General features: G+C 40.7%; 1 protein-coding gene across 3 annotated transcripts in view; it reads right to left on the bottom strand.

Annotated features, from left to right (window-relative positions):
• rad18 (RAD18 E3 ubiquitin protein ligase) overlaps positions 1–5455 on the bottom strand; it is a 35067-nt gene extending 29612 nt beyond the window's left edge. Inside the window, exons 1-5 of one of the 3 annotated variants that reach the window (XM_079459635.1) lie at positions 5234–5455; positions 4881–4959; positions 4730–4791; positions 4572–4642; positions 170–513 (exon numbers count right to left, since the gene is read on the bottom strand). In XM_079459635.1, coding sequence (XP_079315761.1) covers positions 170–513; positions 4572–4642; positions 4730–4791; positions 4881–4959; positions 5234–5284 — 607 coding nt within the window. In that variant the 5' untranslated portion in view covers positions 5285–5455. The remainder of the gene's footprint in view (positions 1–169; positions 514–4571; positions 4643–4729; positions 4792–4880; positions 4960–5233) is intronic. The other 2 variants (XM_079459637.1, XM_079459636.1) reach the window with 2 other exon arrangements.
• Positions 5456–21181: the final 15726 nt, after the last annotated feature.

Raw genomic sequence — 21181 nt, 5'->3', positions numbered from 1 at the left:
AAAAAAATTAATGCATCTCTTTTCACAAACAAACTGCCCTTGAGCTATGCAAACATTAGAGAATGATTTATAATAATAAACATTGAAAGTATACATTTATTATTATTTGTCTGATATCGATTATTTTGAAAGGTTTTTAAAACATGAGTAATTATGAGATGTATGTCACCTTTAACCAGGTTCTTAATGTTTTGTGATGTGGAAGGCAAATCAGGTGCATCCATCTTCTCCTCTTTCATCTTTGTAATTGTTTCCTCCACATTTTCCTGCTTAAACCTGCTTGTTTGCTGAACACACACCTCCATCGGTTCTTCTTTGAGTGAGAAGTGACATTCAAGACTTGTTTGGACCTTTGATAAAGGAATCATGGAGGTCTTTTTCTGGAAGAATTGGCCGAGGGTGCCGGCTTCCTTTTTGAGACCCCTTTGGCGTGCCGCTTTGCCTTTGACCATCACAGCTGGAGTTTCAGGGGATATGGGGGGTGATTCGAAATTGGTCTGACACAGCTGTTGCCTGAAGAGATGAAGATATAAGAATAGTTTGAAGGACATTAAATATCTTGCCTGTAGTAATGGATCATGGTGGTCAATTGAAAAGAGACTTTGTTGATTTGGATCTTCTAGACGAGTCAACTAGCAAATTCAAGCAACCCATCAAACAGCCAATTTTGAAAATCAAATTATTTTTAGCATGCTCCTTTATCAAAGACGCCTTTAAACGCTCTAGTATCCAAGAGTATAAACAGTGCCAAGGACAAGAAAGAAAGCTTGTCTGAGGCACAATCTTCAGGTGACAATTTCCAAATAAAAGTGATTTTGACAGCAACCACTTCATGTAAAATGTAGGAGATCAAATATCCCGGCTCTCCTACTGAGACAAATTGAGAGAAATTTGAGAACATATAAAAGTAAAGAAAAAGAGAGCGCTAGGAAGGGCACTTGGAAATGTGGAAAGTCAACAATCACAGCAAGCAGTTGTGAAGCCATTACAGAGCCATAAAGTGGAGTCAATGAGGTGTGCTGTCTCTACTTTCCGTAGCGAAACCTTATTTTATTTGTCTCGGTCGAAATGTTAAAGCAAGTTTATGCATGTGCACACACAACAAGAAAAGAGATCAGGAAGGCAAGCGATCCCATCTGGTTTAAAGCAGCAGTGACAAGGTGGCTAATTTAGGTCAACATTAAACAACATAATAAGATTGCATCTTCACCCTTCATCTCGAAAGAAAAGACACCTCGGCAAAAAACCACACAATATATTAATCTCCATTATTAACATGTCATCACAGATTCCTTTATCTTTTCTGGGTGAAGCTTCATGCGAGCCTGTTCATTGGTTTTAATGTACATGAGCGCTTAACTTCATAAACATAAAATCAGGGCTGTACAGTGCGACATATATGTCAAACAGGCAACAAAAAAAATCAATGCCAAGCACGCGTGCATTTAAGTTTGGCAGGTGCATTAGATAGAGCCACTTGTTTGTGTGAAGTGCGTTTGCTGTGTGCTTGTTCGTGTGCGAGGTTAACTAATAGCGCATAACTATTTATGTGTTTTTATTTGTTTTTGCAATCAAAACTTTTATGCTTATACTTTTATAAAACTCTTTTATAAGAAACATTGCGGCTACTATCTGCTGTCTCAGCTGACCATCTTTTTGTATTATGGCGGCAACCGTCGTGCTTAGAAAGGGAGGGGCGAGCGGAGAACTGAGAGATTGGTTGCAATTCTCAAACTATCCACTAGTGGCCCCTAAAAATCCCACATTGCGACTTTAAATATCAGTCTTTCACAAGTCGTATAAACAAAGCAATTCCACAAAAGAATCTTTAAAGGTTAAGTGAGAAGGTGGAACATTGCTATGAACAATTAAATTCATGCATCTTAGAGAAAAACAGTCCCATTTTTGGTCATGCTTTTAAAACCACAGGCATATGCCTAGACGCTATAAAAGATTTTAAAATCCTCCTGGGCCCACTCATCTACCAGAGAAAAGGCATATACTTTCAAAGCGCTGCTGTGAGAAAGGCAAACGATACACACTAACATACTGTACACACTACATACTGCAACTATCACCACATCCCAGCTGAGTGAGCAGGCAGTAGGTTTTTTTTAAGAAAAGCAATGACTGGGATGTATAGATTTAGAACTAAGTTTTCAATTCAAGAATACAATCCAATAAAAGAAAAATAAATCAAGAAAGATTTATGTTCTGCAGTGTGAAATGTCACACGGGGACCAGCTGCATATCAAAAATAATCTTCCAAACCACACATCAGGTTGTGAAAATCATGTGACCAAAATTTTTATGAAGTAAACAATGGAATTAAAAAAGCAGACTCTGGGAGAGCCGGAAAATGTCTCTTAGGAAATGCCAGATTTGGTAGACTGGGACATTAGGGAAGGTGAGACAGGAATTCCAATAAAGATTTTCTGCAATGTCTCAGGCCATTAATAATAAGTTGATGGCCCCAATACACCTGTATTACCGCTGACCACTTATGAACAAATCTGAAATAGACTTAACACTAATTCGAGGTATAAACAGAATCTTTAATGGTCTGGTGTGTAACTTTTTTTAAGGATTTATTGACTGAAATGCAATATAATATACATAACTGTGTTCAGAGGTATATAAAGATCTTACACAATGAAGTGTTATGTTTTTGTTACCAAAGAATGAGCTGTTTCTAACGACATATTGTGGGTCTGCTTGCATGGAATGTTGTTGCCATGTTGATTCTACAGTAGACCTTAATGGACAAACTGCTCTACAGAATGCATTTTGTGCATACGTTAGTTCCAATTCTCAAAACTCACCGCTAGATGTCGCTAAAGATCACACAATGGTACTTTAAAGTCGGTCTGAATGGAAATCCAAATTATGCCACATTTATAGGTGAAAAAGGGTATTAAATGTGAAAAATAGAGGGTGTGGCTTGTTATTGTTCACAGCAAACTGAATGGATGTGTGAAAGTAGGCATTTTATTCAGAAATAGAACTGGAAGAAGGCTGAGAGTTGGTGGGGAGGGGTTCATTTATATTCTGCCCAAGCCATCAAATTGCAGGGTTTTTTAAACTTTTTTTACTAGGAGCACTGTAGCCCCTGACTGCAATGCAGATATTTAAATAGTTCCCCAAAACAGCTGTATTACTGACAAATACTTTGATAATAGATAGACTCAACTCACAGAAATGACAATGTGCAGTTTTATTTTAATTTCAGATTGATATTACTCAATACCAGGGACATACGGAATCTGCTGATTTTTCCAAAATTTTAGAACAGAATTAACAAAAAAGTCTCTCACAGCAAACAGCGAATCGTAGTAATGCGCTCACGTTGTGTCTGTATACTTGTCAGTGATGAGCTGAGCTGTGACCGACACGATGACAGCGAGAAACATCAGTCACCCAGCCGGGCAACTCCGGTCTCTCCACTTCTCACACAAATAGGCCTAAACTGGTGGGCTTGGGATCTACTCGTCTTTTCACATGAGATATAACAAATAGAAAAATATTCAAACTGGCAGGTCGCCCATGCGCGAGTACTGGTTGCAAAATGTTGCAACCATTTAGTCGCAGTCTGGAGCCCTGAATTGACAATTTTGTGGGATAGACCTGATAGAAGAATTGTTCACAATGTTAAAAAGTAGAGGGATGGGAATTTTTTTATCATATCATACCATTAAACATGGTCGGATGTTTCATCCTCATTTATATTAGATATCATACTAAAGTATTTAAATAAGGTCTTTATTTATCTTCCACTCGTGATGTTGTTTCTACACGCAAATATAATAATATATTTCCCAACCACGCACTACCGCATTTAATTTGTCCATTAGCACCCGGTGGTAAAAGACTGCCACAATCACAATCCTACAGAATAGTATTGCATCCTTCAAATATCTTTGAAGTGTTTAATGTGATCACATTTATAAAAGACAGATACATAACTGTACAATTGTTTCTGAAAACATAAGATGTGTGCAGGAGAGGGGGTTGGCGGAAATAAACCACCTTTCACATCCATTGTCAACAAAACACAGACAAATGCCTCAGTTTCACTTACCGCGTGCGGTTCATGTCCGGCATCTTTTAGCACTCCATCTATCAGTTTCAAACGATCTCCAAATCCAGCATTTTATCCACCGTTTATATAACTATCCTCAACGAAATAGTGAATAAACAAACACAGCTGAATTTCACAAACGCAGTGCTCTCCCTCTCTATTGCTTCAGCTGGTTGACCCGTGCTCCTTGGTTGACGTGTGGGCGTGCTCTTTCTTTTCGCTCTGGTGGGTTAACGCATTACAAAACAGATTTTCATGTTCAACATTTGAACACTGAAATACTAGGTAATACGTCCAACTCGTTTTTCGACAAGTTGACCATGTCAACATGGCCATGTCAAGCAACGTTTAACATTGTAAAGTAGTCAGAATGCATGAAACACAATCGCACATCCCCTTTAATTTGCATTGTATTTCAATTACAATGATACTTTCGGTATAAAGATTCAACTAACAACCCTCAACATGATATAAAAGCATTTAAAACCATTACCTTGCAGCTTGAAAGCTCTGAACTAGGTCGTCTAATAATCTGTTGTTCCTTAGGTCTTGCTCTGTCGTTGGCTGGAAAAAAGTTGACACAAGACCATTTTAAAACACTGATAACCGTTAGCTGACACTGGAAGATTTGAAAGACGTGACAATACTCACCATGTTACAAACAGGACACAGCAGCTTATAAGAAAGAAATTTTCGTATGCAAAGAGAGCAAACTGTTGGAATAAAAAAGAAGCAATGAATGACTTTCGCACAACACACATCAGTGAGTGGGTTGTGAAGCGAGTGAGGGCGGCATACTTACAGTTGTGTGAACACGAAGTCATCATACTGATGTTGAGACACTCAAAACAGATTGGACACCGAAGCAAAGTGTCCATATTCTAAGAAAGATACAAATAACAGGCAGATGTGAAACAGATGTCCGGGACTGGTGGTTTTAATTATTGTGGAACATCTTTGGTAGTGACAAACATGAACAACAAACGACCTCTGTAACTTATAACCAAAGACTACTCTAGTAACATTAAATATGCATTAGTAGTCCCAATAAGATGCAATATAATTTAAACATGACATGAACGTCACCTGGCAGCTATGCATAAGAGGCTACTACATATTATGTTTCTAAATGACTTTATCATCTGTGTTACGTACTTTGAGACATGACAGTTTCGGCGGCAAATCCACTTCGCTTAGTTGAGACATTCTGTCCAAATTACTGTAGTGTTATTAGTTTATATAAGATATAAAAAACGAAACAATCGCCTTCTTCTAGAGATCAACAATGAACTCCCGCGCATCGCCACAACTTCCTACAATGACGTCACTTCCCGTCGAGTTCACGTAATGTCAATGTAAGAGCACGATACTGCCCATAGGATCTCGACCAATTTCAGCCCAAGCAAAAAGAAAAGTAAACGTTAATTCATTCACAAAGAAAGACGTTAATGTACTGGCAGGTAGCACGCTTTTGTCAGAAACTGCAAGGAAAATTACACACACGTGGCTGATTATTGCAGTTTGACTTGGATGGCTAAGATCGCCAGAAATATGATAGAAATGATAGATGCTTTAAAAAGTAATTTCTAATGTATTTCATTACACAAGTTATGTAGCTTAATCAAAATACGTTAGAATACTTTGTAGAATACTAATATGGTAGGCATACGTATCACAAACTGACCACCAAACAGAGGACTTGGTTTTCAATTGGGTCATAGTTGGAATTTAGTTCAATTGGAGGCTAAATTGAAGCCTATTTTGTCTTCTGGGAAACGTGTGGTTATACATGTGAAGGGCATTACTGAATAAAAAATAGCTATAAACAAAATCATCTTTTCATCCACTTCTCTGAATGCATTGTGTTTCATGGAAACTTATTTCCATCACTGAAAAACTCACAATTGCCAGATATCACAATTTTGAAGAATATTTTTCTCAAACTCGCAATTCTTAGATTTTCTTTCTCTCATTGGACATTATTGTCTGCAATTGCGAGTGTATATCTCTCACAATTCTAATAAAAGATATCAGATTTGTGAGTTAGCTATGCTGTAAACTCGGAATTGTGAGGAAAAAGTAAGAACTGAGAAATAAAAGAACCATGTGATGAAAAGTCGCAAACAAATTAATTACTTAAACAAGGGACTCACAAACACAAAAAAAACTATCATTCGGGTAACCACAGACATTAAAGATCCAAGGGTATGTACATATTTAATGTGGCAATTTGTTTAAAATCACTCAGTTGTGTAAACTTATATTGCGTGAAACAGCTTATTAAGAACAGTACTAAATAAAATTAACATGCAATTTCTATTAACAAGATCTCTCTTACCTTGTAAAGAAAATTCTTGAAATGAGCAGAACTATGGTTTAGGATATTATGCAGATTGTCAGAGTCAGAGAATCAGTGACTGATGTTTACATAAATTGCCCATACAGTTAATATTATGTTTAAAAGAAATACATGGCATTAAATTATAGTAATCACTTTGGTCATCTATTAAGTTTATAGCCTACAGTTCCTAAAATTGTTTATTTTAAATACGTAACAAAGTAACATGTATCTTGTAACTCCCCAGCCCTGAGAGAAACACAATTGAAAAGAGATATTCTTTCATGTGCAGGTAGTAAAAGTTTATTGATTACTTAATTAAACTCTCTCTTTAAAATATAAAAGCAAAACACTGTCCCGATTCGTCTGAACTGGTAAGTAGGTAAGAAGCTCGAAAATGTAGAGTCAGATGAATTTATTGCCCCTGTGGGGTGATAGCGGATTGGTCCTGTCAGGGGTCAGGGTTTATTTTTCGATAATGAGCAGCTAACTATCACCTTTTAAAGGCACACTCCGCTTCTTTGAAAATATGCTCATTCTCCAATTCCACCAGAGCTAATAAGTTGACTTTTGGCGTTTTGGAATCTATTCAGCTGATCTCCGGGTCTGGCGATACTTTTAGTATAGCTTAGCATAGATCATTGAATCCAATTAGACCAGTAGCATCGCGTTAAAAAATGACCAAGCGCTGCTCGTTTGCTGAACGCAGGGTTCTTGATGGGCTGTAGGAGTGTTGGAGGGTATGAAAGTATGCTGGCGCAGATTCAGTAAGAGTCCTCAAGGCAAGCTTTACAGGCTTCTATCGGCAACCAGTGGAGAGAGATGAAAAGGGGTGTCACATGAGCGCTTTTGGGCTGTTGGAAGACGAGGCGTGCTGCTGCGTTTTGAACCAGCTGGAATGGTTTGATAGCCTTTGCAGGAAGACCAGCAAGGAGAGCATTGCAGTAGTCCAACCTTGAGATTACCAGGGCCTGGACAAGGAATTGTGCCGTATGCTCCGTGAGATGATTCTGTTGAATAAGGCATATTGACAGGATTGTGTTGTCTTTGTGATCATTGAAGTACAACTGTTCATCAAATATGACTCTGAGGTTCCTGGCTGTTCTGGAAGGAGTGATTGTGGTATTGCCAAGTTAGATGGTGAGATCGTGTCACACTGTTGGGTGTGCCAGAAACATGAGTAGTTCTGTCTTGGCAGGGTTCAGAGAATTCAAAGCCGTTTTCGTTTGTCTTCAAATCTCTGTGGTTCAGTTAATTCACAGATCCTGCATTCGGTTCAGTCTATTATTGCTGTGTTGCAAAATCTTATTGAAGCATATTTAGATCTAACTTTCTCCACAAGCCTATAGAAGTAGTTCTCAACTTTATTTATAGACAGTACCTTATAAGCAATACTGTAAGGATTTGCACGAATAGTAAGCATTAAAATAATACTTCTTGATTTCATAATAAAAAATGAATGCTTTGTGAGGTTAATGCATCAAATCAATCCCGCTGTAATGACCAAACAGCAGGAGTTGACATAAGAATAAAGCTGGACAAAGTTCCAAAAGCCACCATGCTTTCTTCAACCATCATCAAGTCCATGAGGTGAAAACTTTATGAAACAACCCAGCCATCGTTCCAACTGTCCTGCCAACAGCCAAAAGTGAATTCCTTAGCAACACTGAAAGGACTGCAGAGCCTCTTGGTATTGTCTAGACACCAACAATTTCTTCACCACTTCATAGGTTTGGACTCTTTCGGAAAGAGAAGCCTATATTAAGTCATGCCTTAAGTGTGCTAGAAAACATGTGAGGAACCCTGAAAGCTTTAGAAGAAAATTGTGTTCTGTAATGAAAGTTGAGCTTTCGGGCGTGAAAGTAAATCACTGTATTTAACACCAACTGAGTACAGCCCAGGACCCAAATGACACTGTCTACACTGTCTTGAACCACCAAGTGTGCGGTATTATGCGTCAGGTGTGATTTTGAGAAAGATAACTGTATGGCTTGTTAGAAAGAAGGGAGACACGGAACAGGTAGTTTACAAGGAAATTACCTAAATAATATTTAAATTAAAATGATAATTCACACAAAAACTGAAATTTTCTATTTCATTTCAAATCTTAATGACTTTCTTTCGCAGAACACAAGAGAAGATATTTTGAAGAAAGTTGGTAAACGAACAGTACTGGACCCCCACTTCTATTGTATGGACACAAAACCAAGTGAATGGGGGCCAGTTAATAACATTCTTCCAAATATCTTCTTTTATGTTCAGTAACACTTCAGTACAGCGGGCAATTCTCACTATGAACTAGTATTTATGAGCATGCCTATTATTGGCATATTGGCTGTTTATTAGTACTCTACATCCCCAATCGTACTCAAAACCTTAACCTAACAAGTAACTTACTAGCTATCAATAAGCAACAAATTAAGAGTTTATTGGGGGAAAAGTCATAGTTAATGGTTTGTTAAAAGCAAGAATCGCCCCCTTTACCGAACTTTGACCTTGAAATTACAGAATTTTTATTTTTGTGTGAAATATCACTTAAGGTTGGTTTACTGGTATGTCTAAATCAGGCGTGAGTTTAATTTAAATCTGTGGTGTGATCTGAATTTGCGGCTATATCTATGTGGCTATTTTTGTAGTCTAAGCAAATTTAAGATGAAGAATGCACAACACTTGCAACCGAAATAGGCAAAACACATAAAAATAAACCCAACATGACTAAATGCTGTAATTGCCAAAGCACAAAGTGCTGACTCAAAGAGAATAACCGTATAATAGAAAGTAATGGAAAATGCATGGATTCAATTTGCTCTCTGAAGGGAAATAAATTAAGGTGTGTAAACAACAGGCAACAAAACAACAAGAAGAAAAAAGAAAGGTGCGAACAATTTTAACAATAGCTCCTGTCTTTGTTTTTACGCTGAACTGCACAGATTCATTTAAAGTTATACAACTCTCTCTGTATAGTTTCGGAAGAAAAGAGTGCTGTGACATGGAAACATTGGGAGACCTTATCCTTGTCGTTTTTATTTCCCTTACACAAATCCAGGCATTGAATCTTGTCAGTTTCAATCCCATTCACAGGTCACTGATCAAACCTGACATGATGTTGATTAAGATCTTGCCTGAATAAAGCCAAATCAACCACTTCCTCATGGACATAGAGAACTGACAAGTATTGTGTCTATGAATACATTTCCAAAGTCATTCATCTAGTCTTTCTCAAATTATCAAGTTCCATCACTGTTCCAGTGTTGAGCTAATGAAATACATGAATGACTGACTAGCAGGAGGGGTGACACTTTATGAGACTGTATGGAGACACAACGTGATTAGACAATGACTGCACTTCACCTCTCTCATCACAACATCATGACAGTATTTATATTTCACACCCCAGTGTCACGCTAATAAGAACAGTGGAGGCAAATGCAGGTAATCTGGTTTATTGTACAGAGTAATCAAGCTAAACAATTTAGCCGTAAATATTCCTCAGTGACAGTCTGAGAGTTCACAGACAGAGTCCGAAAGGAAGAGTAGCGCAGGCAAGTCCAGGGCAACTCGGTAGTCCAGAGGATCAGAGAGGTGATGTGGTAATTCCAACAACAAGGCTTGAGACGAGAACTGGAAACATAAATACGGGTAACCAGAGCTGCAACACAGGGACACGAGGAAAGACTGCACAACACCGGAGACAACGATCTGACAACACAAGATGTTCAAGGTGAGTATATATATACAATTGATGATGAGAATCAGCTGGCGCTGATTCTCCCTGAGGATCATCAGTGACCACGCCCACAACAATGCAGTAAACACATAAAAACAGTGCAAGGAGGAATCAATGAATCTCTCAACCGTGACAGTACCCCTTCCCCTAGGAGCGTCTCCTGACGCTCCCAGAAGAGCCTACCTGCTGATTGTAATCATCAATAAGAGACTGATCCAGGATGTCCCCAGCAGGAACCCAACTTCTTCTCTTCCGGACCGTAACCTTCCCAGTCCACCAAATACTGAAATCCGCGTCCCCTCCGTCTCGAGTCCAGAATGCGATTAACCGAATATGCTGGTTCCCCATCTACGAGTCGCGGCGGTGGGGGAACCGGGACCGGCGGATTAATGGGAGAAAAAAATACGGGCTTTAATTTGGACACATGGAACACGGGATGAATTCTCCTGTACGCAGGAGGAAGTTTTAGTCGGACTGTCACCGGGCTAATGATCTTGGTGACAGAAAACGGGCCAATAAATTTAGGAGCTAGTTTGTTGGAAACGGAGCGAAGCGGAATGTTCTTTGTAGAAAGCCACACTTTGGAACCGACGACGTATACGGGAGGTTTCGACCGGTGGCGATCGGCTTTAACCTTGGTGCGTGCCCCCACCTGGAGCAGAGTCTCACGGGCTCTGGTCCATGTGCGGTGACACCTCTGGACAAAGGCGTGGGCGGAGGGGACCGCGACTTCGGATTCCAGGCTAGGGAAAATAGGTGGCTGGTACCCTAAGCTGCACTCAAACGGAGAAAGGCCCGTAGATAACACTGGTAACGAGTTGTGTGCGTACTCCACCATAGAAAGTTGCTGGCCCCAGGAGGAAGGGTTCTTAGAAGCCACGCATCGCAACATTCTCTCCAAATCTTGGTTGGCTCTCTCGGTTTGACCATTGCTCTGGGGGTGATAACCCGAAGACAGACTGACAGTCGCCCCCAGTAACTTACAAAACTCCCGCCAAAATTTGGACACAAACTGGGGCCCCCTGTCAGAGACCACGTCTGTCGGGAGGCCATGTAAACGAAAGACGTGGTCGATGACAGCCACCGCTGTCTCCTTGGCAGATGGTAATTTAGGCAAGGGGATGAAATGTGCCGCCTTCGAGAACCGGTCCACTACGGTCAAAACAACTGTCTTGCCTTGGGAGGGTGGGAGGGCGGTAATAAAATCTAGCGCTATATGGGACCAGGGTCTCGAAGGGACAGGCAGCGGTTGGAGTAACCCATCTGGGGGTCGATTGGACGTCTTACCCGTGGCGCAAACCGAGCAAGCCAAAACAAAATCTCGAATATCACGAGCCATTAAAGGCCACCAGAACTGTTGCTTGACCAAAAAACTGGTACGATTTACTCCTGGATGACATGCCATGTTAGAACAATGACCCCATCGAATAACGTCGGACCGTAATCCCTCCGGCACAAACAACCGACTCGGCGGGCAGCCAGGCGGAGGCGTTACCCCTTCTAAGGCCGTCTTGACCTTCGATTCGACCTCCCATGTGAGTGCGGAGACGAATAGAGTCTCTAGTAAAATACACTCGGGAGTAGACGGGCGTTCGGAATGATCAAAAATACGAGATAAAGAATCGGGTTTGATGTTTTTGGAACCCGGGCGGTAAGAAAGCGAAAAATCAAAACGACCGAAAAAAAGTGCCCACCGTGCCTGCCTGGAGTTGAGTCTTTTAGCAGATTGAATGTATTCCAGGTTCTTGTGGTCAGTCCAGACGATAAAGGGTACCCCCGACCCCTCTAACCAATGTCGCCATTCCTCCAACGCTAACTTGACCGCCAACAATTCCCTGTTACCAATGTCATAGTTACGTTCGGTCGGGGACAAACGATGAGAGAAAAACGCGCATGGGTGCATCTTGTCGTCTGTGGAAGAGCGTTGGGATAGTACTGCCCCTACCCCCACCTCTGACGCGTCGACCTCCACCACGAACTGACGTGATGGATCAGGGGCTACAAGAATTGGAGCCGAAACAAAGCGGCTCTTCAGTTTGGCGAATACAGTTTCGGCTGTATTGGACCACCTGAACATCGTTCTGGGAGAGGTCAAGGCGGTCAGAGGAGCGACTAGTTGGCTGAAGTTACGAATGAAACGTCGGTAAAAATTGGCAAACCCCAGAAATCTCTGTAGGGCCTTACGAGAATCTGGACTTGGCCAATCCACCACAGCCTTAACCTTGTCAGGATCCATACGCACTCCCTCAGGCGAGATGATGTACCCTAGGAAAGGAACAGACTGTGCATGAAAAACGCATTTCTCCGCCTTGACAAAAAGCCCATTCTCTAGCAACCTCTGAAGCACTCGTCTAACGTGCTGAACATGTTCCTGGAGAGACGAAGAGAAAATCAATATGTCATCCAGGTAAACATATATGAACTGGTCTATCATGTCTCTCAGCACGTCATTGACGAGTGCCTGAAAAACCGCTGGGGAATTGGAAAGACCAAAAGGCATGACCAAGTATTCAAAATGTCCCCTGGGGGTGTTAAAAGCGGTCTTCCATTCATCCCCCTTCCTGATGCGGACCAAATGATAAGCATTACGTAAATCCAATTTTGTGAAGATAGAAGTTCCCTGCAATCGTTCGAAGGCTGATGACATCAATGGCAAAGGATAGGTATTCTTTACCGTGATGTTATTCAGCCCTCTGTAATCGATGCACGGTCGCAGGGAACCGTCCTTCTTCCCCACAAAAAAGAACCCCGCCCCCGCCGGAGAAGAGGAAGGACGGATGAACTTGGATGCCAGAGAATCAGAAATGTATTTCTCCATGGCCTCCCTCTCGGGAATAGAAAGAGAGTATAACTTGCCCTTAGGCGGAGACGTACCTGGCAGAAGATCTATAGCACAGTCATAGGGACGATGTGGAGGAAGAGAAGCAGCTCTGGACTTACTGAACACTTCCTTCAGGTCAAGGTACTCGATGGGCACGTTTGACAAATTCACGAACTCCTCCTGCAAGACAGTACTAGAAAAACAAGAACCTGCAGACATTAAACAAGAGGCGTGACACTCTGTGCTCCAGGAAGAAATGGAATTATGTCCCCAATCTACCCTGGGGTTATGCTGCACGAGCCAGGGATGACCGAGGACGAGGGGAGTGTGAGGAGAGTCCAGTAGCAGAAAAGAGAGTCGTTCGGTGTGATTGCCAGATGTCGTGAGTGTCAATTGAGTGGTGGTGAAGGATATGGGGGGTAACTCCTGACCATTGAGTGCGTTGACGGAAATCTTGCTGGTGAGGGGTATGGTGGGTATCAGAAGCTTCTGTGCCAGAGACCAATCCATAAAATTACCCTCTGCCCCAGAGTCGATGAGTGCTTGACATTGGTGAGACCGAGTTGCCCATTGCAATCTCACCGGAAGGAGAGTGGAAGAGGGTTTCTGGATGGAGACCCCGCCCGACAGAATCCTCTTCTTTAGTGTCGGGCCCGATCTTTTACTGGGCATTCACTGATGAAATGACCCGTACCTCCGCAGTAAAGACAAAGCCCCCGGGATCTCCTTCTCTCTCTCTCCTCCCGGGAGAGCCGGGCTCGACCCACCTGCATGGGTTCGTGATCGTCCCTGGCTCTGACCACATCACTGCCGCTGGCGGCCTGAGAAAGTCTAAAAGTTCTAGGTACCGGAACGGAAAGGTTGCGTTGATCCAGACGATGCAGACGAGCATCCACCCTCAGCGCCAGTTCCATGAGACCATTCAAGCTGGTAGGTAGATCCAGGATGTAGACCTCTCGTTGGATGCGGTCCGCCAGCCCATGCAGGAATCTATCCCACTGCGCCTCCTCGTTCCAGCGACACTCTGCCGCGAGGGTGCGGAAATCGATGGAGTAATCCGCCACGGATCTATCGCCTTGGTGGAGGTCTGCGAGTAGTCTTGCCGCCTCCTTCCCGGCAACCGCGCGATCAAACACCCTCTTCATCTCCTCTGAGAGTGCCGCGAACGATGAACAGCATGGGTGTTGATTCTCCCAGACTGCCGTTCCCCACAAAGCTGCACGACCCGACAGCAGTGTAAGTACGAAAGCCACTCTCGAGTTCTCCGTGGAAAATGTCTGTGGCTGAAGAGCAAAAAACATAGAGCATTTAGTTAAGAAAGCTCTACAAAAATTTGGCTCACCCGAATAAGGCTCAGGATTGGGTAATCTTGGCTCATGCTGTCGATCGGTTGTGGGGGGAACGGTTGGGAGTAGAGATGGGGGTGGCGCAGTGGGTATAGCCAGCTGTTCTATCTGCTGGGTGAGCCCGGACACCTGCGCTACCAGCGTCTGAATCGCACGACCAGTCGAAACAAAATTCTCCTCGTGTCTGTCCATGCGCGCCGCATTATGCGTGAGAAATTCCGCTAGGTCAGATGATCCTGCTGCCTCCATCTTGTGGTCAGATCGTTCTGTCACGCTAATAAGAACAGTGGAGGCAAATGCAGGTAATCTGGTTTATTGTACAGAGTAATCAAGCTAAACAATTTAGCCGTAAATATTCCTCAGTGACAGTCTGAGAGTTCACAGACAGAGTCCGAAAGGAAGAGTAGCGCAGGCAAGTCCAGGGCAACTCGGTAGTCCAGAGGATCAGAGAGGTGATGTGGTAATTCCAACAACAAGGCTTGAGACGAGAACTGGAAACATAAATACGGGTAACCAGAGCTGCAACACAGGGACACGAGGAAAGACTGCACAACACCGGAGACAACGATCTGACAACACAAGATGTTCAAGGTGAGTATATATATACAATTGATGATGAGAATCAGCTGGCGCTGATTCTCCCTGAGGATCATCAGTGACCACGCCCACAACAATGCAGTAAACACATAAAAACAGTGCAAGGAGGAATCAATGAATCTCTCAACCGTGACACCCAGATCTTCTTTTTTTTGTGTTTTATTTCACATGATAATCTCTGTGAATTGTCAGCAGCAAACACAGTGTCTATCCAAAATGTATTATAGTTCTTCAAAAGGAATGTCTTGAGCTTTGACAAATATATTTATTTCCCTTAAGCACTGAGGTGTTTTCCAGACTCTGATGCATTCGGGACCATTTTCGTCTAATATATACCATAGCTGACGTAATATTGTGTTATGGTTCTGCCCATCCATGCAACCATGCAGCATCAAACCCCCAGGGGGTAACAAAACAGATCACAGTGTGATTCAAACATTCTGTACAATATTAAATTTTTGCATATTATATTGCACACGTATTAAATATATAACTTGTAATACAAGTTGAAACCATTAATAAAAGTTGGTCCTTAAATATAGGCTAAAATAATATGTGGTGCCAGTCTACATCCCCAGGAGAATAAATAAATAAGATTATAAGGCTATGAGGCTAGTCAAATAAGAGGTGGATGATGTAATTTGTTAAAAGCAACTTCTCTAGAGACAGGCAACTTCTAACAACTTCTCAAGAAACAGGCAGCAAGGAGAATATAAATAGAGAACTTGGTGGACATCATGAATCAGCTAAATGCCAAAGGCCAAGATGTTCTGACGTGACCTTCCTAAACTGACACATCGCTTGGATTCTGGACAACGTGTTGATTCATAAAAACATTCTGGGAATTTTGGAGTCACCATCTGTAATCCAGCTTTAAAGGAGCAATGTGGAGATTTTAGAGGCATTTAGTGGTGAGGTCGCAAAATGAAGTTTTAACCAGTGACCTTTAAAAATCGATGATTTTAAGAGCGAAATCTCTTCTTCAATGTGAATTTCCTTCAATATTTATTTCTCTGATAGTTCAAGATGTACCGTTGAGGTCAAGCCGCAAACACGTGCGCAAGGTTTTTAGGAGACAAACATGTCTGAGGCAATCAGGTCTTTCTGGCTCAATTTATTTCATTAGTCTGACTGATTAAATACCTGCAGATAGACCAATACATCATCAGCGCTCCATCTCTTTAACTCTGGCACAGTGAAAGAGCTGCTTCTATAAAAGGAAGCGTTTAACAGCCAAAATAATTGTTTTCCCTTTTAGATTCTAGTTCTATTTGAGATTTCATTTGTTTTCCTTAAGGAACTGTTAGAAGCTAGACAAACACATATTTTAACTTAAATTGTTTTGTTTCAGATAAGGGATATCTGCAACCTAACTATTATAAGCTTAACCCATCCATTTCGTCAGAGATGTGTGTATAAAGCAATACACTGAAAATGTCCCTGTTTTTGAGAAACATTATAAGTTCAAGAAAGCAAGACCTGAATTGAAAAGAAAAACACAGAATGTTGAGTGTGATCAGATTATTTTTTGAACAGACGTTCATCGCCTTGGCCTCAGAAGGCGATTTTAAACTATTCAGAGCTGTACCAAGCTGCAATTGAGTTTGGAACAGAAAGCTGTTCAATTACTAAACACATTGTCACACACACAAACATCGTCACATGGCAATTTTATCCTCACGGTGTGGCTGTTGGCTCATGATTCCGGTCCCAAATGTGTTCTGCGCACTACATGTGCAAGGTGAATAACCCATAGAAATAGAAAAAAATATTTTACCTTCCCACAATCTCAGCGGTAATGAATTTATGCCGTTAATACAGTCACAATAATAAGGATGCTTTGGGTGCAGGACAATTTTGGCACATCTAAAAAACAATAAAATAGCCATCAGAGTCAGACTTCCAGGTCTGGTATACAATAGAGTATCGGCCACATGGCCGATCCACCGCCCATTCACTAGTTTCCTGATGGAGATGCCACACAATTCTGGAAAGTACTTTGAAAGTCCCAGCATTCCTTGTTTTTTCAAAAGCTTTTAACCTTCTAAAGTTATTGACTTAGCAATTTGACTATGGCTTATTTAATTGACTCGCAAATCTATTTTACTTCAGATAATTGTAGACTAATTGAATCATTAATCCACCGAGGGACTAGCATTCTTACAATGCATTCAATGTTTTCGGAATGCAGACAGCAATGGAGTGGTTTGAACAATTCCCCTGCAGATCCTTAATCGAACTCTTTTTAGTGGTTATAATACATTATACAACATTTTTTTAATAGAGTACCATTTCATTCAATACTAGGAAGCACAAACACTCTTAAAACGTTTATTCGATAGAATGAAAGATATAAAATTAAACATAAAAAAAATGTATTCAACGGTTGCGTGATTGATTATTGGCTCAAGGGAATGAACAATTTCAGTCTTTTTAACCACAAGTGGAGAGCTGTACTGTAGCTTCAACACACGGTTTTGATGGCATTGAGACAAAAAATCTTAAATATAGTTGAACTAAAAATAGTTAGCTTTTGGTAACGCACCCATGCATCCACCTGTAAGTTAGTTGTGCAAAGATGTGCAAAGAAATCAGTCTTGCTTACAGGGAGTTCAACAATGAGATAAACCATTAGGAAAGTCATTGAATTAGCACTAGCAGTATAGACCGTTTCATCGGACGAGCACGCCGGGACTGCAGTTAACTTCCCGTTTAGCTTGTGTTTAATAATATAACCATTTATATTTATATCGTTTGTGTTAATATTTACTTTGTTGTATAATAAATGTATCAAATAAGCAATTTGTTGAATTTTCTTGTATATTCATTTGATTAAATAAACAATTTGTTGAATGCGTCCTGTAGTTTGGTCGCATTTAAAGAAACCGTATGATCACATAGCGGTTGAGCTTAGTGTCGCAGTTTAAATAAAAAAAAACTGAAGAGACAAGTTTAGCAAAGTAACGGTTCTTCTCGGTTTCTTTTGCTTGTTATCAGAAATAATATTCAGGAACTCTATTGTTTCTGAATGTAAAATTAGGGGGAAACATGCACACCAAGGTTTGTTTATTTTGTCACTTTGAAACCGTCTATAGCAGAGATAACTGTAAACACACTCTTTTCCACGTGCTTTCTTTCACTTACTCCTCCATCCTAGTAAGGGGTATGATGACATGTTTTGTACATGCTTTGGAGTTTGTAACAGCATGTTAATGTTCCACGTAACCGAAGAAGTCCCAAGATTTTCCTCATCCAGTCTCACACTATTCTTTTCAAAGCATTTCTATTAGTCGCTTTGGTGTGTAATCTGGCTCCCTGGAGCCAATTACAGCACAATTTACAACCGTTCCAATATATTCTGGTGAGTTTGTGAAAAATGTAATATGCACATCATGATCTGGTTACCGGATTATAATTGCCAGACCAATCGTGTTAACTTTGCATTCGCACATTATTTTACTTTAGCAAAAAATTATTTTGAGCTTAATTGTGTTTATTATAGTTGATTGGAATTGGCAAAGCGCTCTCTATGACAAGTGGATGATGGAAAGGCAATTTGGTGGCATTAGTCGAAAGGAAAACATTACACAGTTATATTAATTCTCAATGAAAGTTTATGCAAACTTTCTTTTGGAGTGCAGATAAATCGTTCCCTAAAGGAATCTTTATTTTACAGTAATGACATCCATCCTTCCGTTGTCCATGTTCTATGTTGCTTTGTTTCTTCAGAGATCTCCACCTCATAGACAACAGACTGGAAATGTGAATTCCAATGCCCGACTCCTTTAGCCCGTCCAGTGCTCTCTCTAACCCCTCATTCAAAGTACTCTCCCGAGTCCCAAAGCACGCTTTTATGGCCCCTGATGTGCACATAGAAAGATAACATAGAGTTCTTTCTCTGGCAGCTGGCCCGCGGTCGACTGTGTTCTCTCCTTGAGAGGAATTTAAAGAATTATAGGTTTGCTGCCTCCAAACCTCTCCAGCACAGACTGTCTTTGACAAGTAAACAACTCAATGGCATCTCTGGAGATGCACAGATTCAAAGAAAAAGAGGAAAAACGGTAGTCGGGAAAATGAGGGAATGTTAAGAGTCTCCTGGTTTAAAAGATTGCGATGCTACCAATTTTCTAAAGTGTTCAGCGTAAATAGTGTGAACGCTGTCATCTGTTGATTTGAGTGCCAAAATAAACAGGCCGTTTTATTAAGCATTACACAGTATCGTAATACTAATTGCATTGTCATGAATTTGCACTCTGATCAATGATTATGTAAGAATTATATTAGTTATGTTTCAAAGGTTGAGAATATCATGATCGTTCCTCCATTTGGAAGAATGTCAGTAACCAAATAGATCTCATCCCCATTGACTTCCATAGTATTTACTTGCCCTACTATGGCAGGAAATAGGGGGATGAGATCTGGGGCCCACTTCAGAAAGGAGGTTAGGCGAAAACTGTGTGAATTAACCCTGGAATGAGGGAAACTCTGGGTTTCCGTGTTAGGTACTTATGTCAAACCCGAGAAAGGGGAGTAACTCAAGCCCGTTTCTTAAAGAGAAGTAACTTATGCTCAGAGTCAGTAACCATGGTAACTTACTCTGTGAATCTAACCTGGTCGGGAGCAGGTTTTCTTTGGTAAACCAAATTTCTTTCGATCTCCTCCCCCTTTTGGAAGCGCAAGTTTATTCATTCAATAGTCATTCATGGCACACATTTTCATCACACAGACACCATCTCAATGACTAAAATGTCATTTGTGCAGTGCTTTTATAGAGCATCCTGTGTGTGAAGATTCATAGGAATGTACTTTGATTTCAGGAGAGCAATTTATGACCCGAGTGGTATTTTGTCATTTCCCTGGGCATTTTTAATAAAAATGTACAGATTTTCTTCACAGGCATTAGATGTATCAAAACGTATCTACTCCATCCTTATAACAATTACATCAGCCATCTTGGCTGTGCATTACATCAGAGCATATTCTTTCCCTTACATGCCCTCACAAATGGTAGTTGGAGGATAAGAAATTGCTTAATAAAGTGCATGAATAAAGAAATTAAGAAATACACCCATAAATGCAGAAATTAAGCAATAATGGTAATAAACAATTAATGAAGATGTGCAACCATTCCTACCAAATCTGCTCGGAGCAGGGTTCAAACTGCTGAATATGCTAACTTCGACAATTCAAAATTGTCTTATACACCATGATGTCTCACACTCATCACTAGAGCACGGATGGGGAGTGAGAACATGATCATCTTTTATTCATTCACTTACCGATTCATTTGTTTGTATATTGGTACATTTATCTATTTATTATGTTAATTTAGGTCATTTTCAGCACATTAGTAAATACACTGTATGGAGAGCGGAAAGTGTACCATGTTGGTACCTTTTTTTGGTGCTGTTGCCATGGTGAATCGTAATATCCGAGCTCCATTGATCATGGCTTGCCCTAGTCATGGTGCACGCGCTTAACTCAAGGTAAGCCTACCCGGAGTTGATAGAACAATGAACTCGCTGTAAATCAACTCAGATTTCACATTTTAACTCTGTGTTGGTTGAACCTCCTTATTGAAACAGGCCCTTGTTACTGACATTCTTCCAAATATCTTGGGTTGGAAAACAAATGGGACTTAGATTTTTATACATCTATTGAAACAATCCCTAACTATGAAAAAATTACTTATGTGTTGTTGGCATATTCTTGGCGGAATTTGGTCTCCTGTACAAACATGATACACATTCTGTCCTATTCTACATGCTGCTGTAATTTTACAGACTTTAGATTTCCCTTTCAAATTCTTTTCCATCATATTGAGCGAGTCGTTTTTTTAATGATTGTAAATTATGCAATTCTGCAATTTTCCTCGAGGGCTTTCCATTAGCACTGTAACTGCCAACAGTTCATTTGCCCCAATAAAGCGCAAATGAGAAGAGACAGAATAAGAAAGTGAGGGGGGAAATTATTATAACATTGCCTGTTCTAACATAAACACAAACAATTATTTTTAATCAAGGTGAATGCGCTCATTTACTTGCTGAAAATGGCATAAAAACAACAAACTTAAAAAAAACAGTGTTTTGCTCTTGTTTCCCAGTATAACCATATAAACACATCCCTAAAACCGCATTGTAGATAAGAACTTGTTTTCACGGAGGATATCTTAAAACTATGTTTTGTGCACAAACTTTAAGCGATGATCCAAACCAGCTGAATTTTCTTTGCAGAATAATAACAGATATTTTCCATTAATTTCTGATATGCGGAG

This window comes from Barbatula barbatula (assembly GCF_947034865.1).
Source record: "Barbatula barbatula genome assembly, chromosome: 7".
NCBI lineage: Eukaryota > Metazoa > Chordata > Actinopteri > Cypriniformes > Nemacheilidae > Barbatula > Barbatula barbatula.
The sequence above is the reverse complement of the archived record's forward strand: the minus strand, read 5'-3'. Positions and strand labels throughout refer to the sequence as shown.